At 37.7% G+C, this 4,406-nt stretch overlaps 1 protein-coding gene across 1 annotated transcript in view; it reads right to left on the bottom strand.

Annotated features, from left to right (window-relative positions):
- UBE2Q2 (ubiquitin-conjugating enzyme E2Q family member 2) overlaps positions 1-4,406 on the bottom strand; it is a 70,995-nt gene that overhangs the window by 30,955 nt on the left and 35,634 nt on the right. Inside the window, 2 exon segments of the mRNA XM_006888270.1 lie at positions 759-843; positions 3,109-3,249. Of these exon segments, the coding sequence (XP_006888332.1) occupies positions 759-843; positions 3,109-3,249 (226 nt within the window).

Genomic DNA, 4,406 nt, shown 5'->3' with positions numbered 1-4,406 from the left:
ACCTTAGAGCTCAGTGACATCTTTTGCTTTTAGTTATTAAAGTGATCTTTTTTAACAGATGTGCCCAGTGAAATACATATTTTGACTACTGCTTCCACTGGTATTGATTGTGGACCCAAGTAAAATGAAATATTTGACAATAGAGGTATATTCTGTTTACCATAAAATATTGTTATTGCTTCTCTAATAAGTGTTGGTTATGTTGTTTTCACACAAGGGGAAAACAATCTTAAAAATTAACTTAATAAGAATTCTTTGTAATAATAAAATATATTTACGTTTAAGAAAGATAGTATTTGTGCTTTTCCAATTAAGATAAACATCACATGGCTTGATCTCTATCACAAATAAGATAAAACATTTCATTTTTTTATCCACAAAGACAACAATGAGGTACGTTCATTTTATCCCCTACACCCTTCTGGCAACTTAAACTATAGTTTCACTTCCCTAAAATAAAGTTATCTAACATTTCCACTCTCATGCGGTTGGATTATAAGAAATGTTACAAGTTTATTATATAAGAATATAAAATAAGGAGAGTTCTGGTAGCCTAGTGGCAAGAAGCTGCACTGCAAGCCCAGAGGCACAAGGTTTGAATCCACCAGATACTCTGCCAGGGAAGGAGGGAAAATTTCCTTCTGTACCAGTCAGAACTGATTTGACGGTGCACACACACACACAAATAATAAAATTTTTAGAAAAGAATATAAAATAGTCTAAGGAAATGGAGACAGCAGATATCCAAAGGTCCTTACCTGTTTTATAACTCTGTGATCTATATATGTCCCTGAGCTCTTTCATAAGTCTATCAGAAGCTTGTACTGACCCAGACACTGCGCCCTGAAACACAAAACTTATTGTTTACCAAGATTTATTAAGGAATTAAAGATTTAAGGTATTTGTGCTTGAAATAAAATTTTACAGTGAAAGAAGAGGGACGCTCCTTCCCTCCCCCCACAAGTTTACAATTAGGATAAAAATGAACCACCACTCAACATTTTAAGGGGTTAAAAAACTTAAACTTAATTAAATGAAGGGTTATAAAGTTTTGAGAGTAACATAAAATTGGGGACAAGGCTGGTTCATTAACTATGTATTGTTCAAAGAAAAAAAAGTCTACCATGGACCCTGTACTAACCTAGAGTATGGTATCAGTCTACTCTTAGCTATACCAAATTCTGAAAATATTCATACTAATCACTAGTAAGGCTAAAAGTAAAAAGTCTTATACTGAAAGTCTAAAGGTCTATTTTGCATGTTAACAACATGAGAAACAACATTATCCACCCGCATGAAACTGATGTCAGTTCTTTTCAGTGTTGATATCACTCTAAATATGACAATGTGCTAACATATTAAGACATTAATATTAAGACACTAAGAACTATTTACCATAAGTCAAAACACTTAATGCTTTTTTATTAAAACCTAAGCTTTATAATAAAAAATCTGTCAGTTAAATTAATATTAGGAGATTGAAAGAAATGGATTAATCCATTTGTTTACAAGAGTTGGCATCCACTTACATAACAATTCATTACCCATATTTGAGAACCTGTGCTTAAGACAAAGAAACTAGTGCTCCTATTTCATAGGGTCTACAAGGAGCCCTGAAATACAGGTAGGAATACTCGGTATTGGGACAGAATCACCACTGTCACTTGATGCTCCCCTACTCTGTCGTGGCACTTTATACGTCATTCCCATTCATTCCTCATGGCAATCCAAAAGGTATGCATTGTCTGTATTTTAGAGTTGAGAAAACTGAAGCCATATTTGTCATGTCAACATGTTTGTCATCAAATCCAGTGTTCATTTCACTCATCTTTGCTGCTCTGAATGAAAGAGGATATAATGTTGAAAACAAAGCAAAAGCATTAGGAAATTCAAGAGAAAAATTAACTTCATTTGGTCAGGATCAGACAGATCAGAGATCAATCAGCTCAGTTCATAAAGGAAAAAATAATTTTGAATTGTACTTTGATTCAGTATGAACATACAGATCACTCAGAAGGAAGATAATCAGTGAAAATAGCATCAATAGGATAGAAAAGGGCTGTACATAGGCAGTACCAGTTCCAGATGTGAGAGCAGATGAATGGGGCAAAAAGTGTCTGAACAGATGAGAAAGGTACCGAAAGCAACTGTGGAGTTTATCTTTCAATGTAACTTTCCTAACCATAGTTTGACTTTGCCATGTAAATGGGTGGGATTATACAAATGGAATGTGTTAGCCTATTCAAAAGGAGATGGCTAGTATTAAATTGAGCAAACCAGCAGCAGGAGAATGACATCTTCCCTGCCTCAGTGAAAAAGAAGAGAATACAGGATGCCTTTCAAGACCAGACGCCTTACTCACACCCTTGTTGCCCTAGCTACATCTACAGCAGCAGCAGCCATGGCTGAACTAGAGACCTGACGTGAGAATGGACCTCTGGACTGCTACTCCATTGGAACCAGAACTAAGAGCCTTTCCCCAAGTTTGCTGGACAACTGGGGGTGGGGGGGTCAATATTGGCAGGACTGAGAACTTTGTAATACTGGCCTAAAGCTGTGAGATTCCAAGCTGAGATGCTTGCGACCATGTTTCAGGAGCTGCCCTGATGGTATTCTGCTACCTGCCTGGACTATAACTTTTTGACTTCCCTAACATGGCTCTGTGTGGCCTGTGAGCTACTGTATCGAATTTTGGACCCAGCTAAGCAGTAAGACTGGTGTTGAGATAAGTAGAAAAAGAGGTAGGGGAGCATGCGAGGACATGTATGACCACATGGAAATTGGTTTTGTGCTGTTGATGAGGACAGTTCTCCTTTGTGAAGTTGTTAACAGTTAGATATCGCCATCCTCACATGGCCTTTGCTCTTTTTACAGCTAACAAACATATGGTAACACACGTTGCTGCAAATGACGGTAATACATCGAAGAAAGAAAAATGTGTTTCTAAGCACAGTCGTCAATTTAAAAGTGTGCGGCTATGTGTTAAACTCACAACCAAGGCATGGATGGAGGGAGGAGCTGAAATAGGTGTCTTAATGAACTGCATCATATTTATAGGTTATCTCACCTAACCACAGAAATTTCACTTCTAGATATTCACATACTTACATTTAGATGGTCTTGCCTTTGAGTATTCCTGATTTTTTCTAATATTGCCAAATTTTCTTTTTCAATTCCTTCATCCTCTGACTGTTTTCCATTAAAAGGTTCTTCTTCCTTCATCTCATAGTGATCTAAGTCTTCAATATCCTTCAAAAAGTTAAACAAAATAGTTTACTCAAGCTATTTTTCTTCAGTATTTTCTCCTGCCAAAAATTATTGTTAGGGGAGCTCTGGTGGCCTAGTGGCAAGAAGCTGCAGTGCAATCCCAGAGGAACACGGTTCGAATCCACCAGATGCTCTGCCGGAGGAGGCGGCGCAATATACTCCTGTACCAGTCAGATCTGATTTGACGGTACACGCACACAAAATAATAAAATTTTAAAAAAAATTATTGTTGACTGAACAAGAAACAGGAAAGAAAATAAATCTATTTTGTGAGCAAGAGACAATGTCTCCATGCTGAATTCAAAAGGTCTCTTCTAGTCTGTCCCTTAGATTTTGTCAGATTGTTTTACTCTAAGTACGTATTTCCAGGTAAATAAGCCACTCTTTAAATTTTCATATTAAGAGGAGTTTTCTTAAGCTATTTAGCAGCAGAAATCAAACCCTAGCAGCACAGTAGTAAAAGACCTGGCTGCGAAATGAAAAGATTCAAATTCACCAGCTACTCTAAGAAGAAAAGTGTGGCAATCTGCTTCATAAAGACTACGGCCTACCAATGTTCCTAGCAGCATTATTCACCATTGCAAGAACATGGAAACAGCCCAAACATCCAACCACAATGGAATGGAATGAGAAATTATGGTATATTCACACAATGGAATAGTATGCAGCACACAGGAGCAATGCTTTTGTAAATTACTCCCTAACTTGGAAGGGACTGGAGAGAATTATGCTAAGTGAATTAACTCAGTGTCATAAGGACAAATACTGTGTAAGACCATTACTGTAGAACATGTACGAAGATCCAAGGCAGGGAGGAGGGAGCATAGAGGAGAGGAATTATAGGGTCACACAATTTGATGGATGGAAGGAGTGGTGGGTAAAGAAAAGGGGAAATATCCAGTGTAACTATAACCTAAAGCACTCTGTGGGTAGTTCTATTCTGACCTACCTATGAGGTTGCTATGAGTAAGAATCAATCCAACAGCAATGTGGGGTTTTGTTTGTTTATTGGGTTGGGGAGATATATATATGTAAGAAAGAGCTCGCGGCACTGGCTGAAAATTTCCTGTGACTTCATCCATAGCCACTGGTGAGAGTCAGCGCCCAGAGCCATCAGGGGCTTTAAGCTCGTTGCCCAC

The sequence above is a fragment of the Elephantulus edwardii genome, unplaced genomic scaffold (assembly GCF_000299155.1).
Source record: "Elephantulus edwardii isolate Elephantulus edwardi_28Jun2011 unplaced genomic scaffold, EleEdw1.0 scaffold00066, whole genome shotgun sequence".
In the NCBI taxonomy this organism is placed as follows: Eukaryota; Metazoa; Chordata; class Mammalia; order Macroscelidea; family Macroscelididae; genus Elephantulus; species Elephantulus edwardii.
The sequence above is the reverse complement of the archived record's forward strand: the minus strand, read 5'-3'. Positions and strand labels throughout refer to the sequence as shown.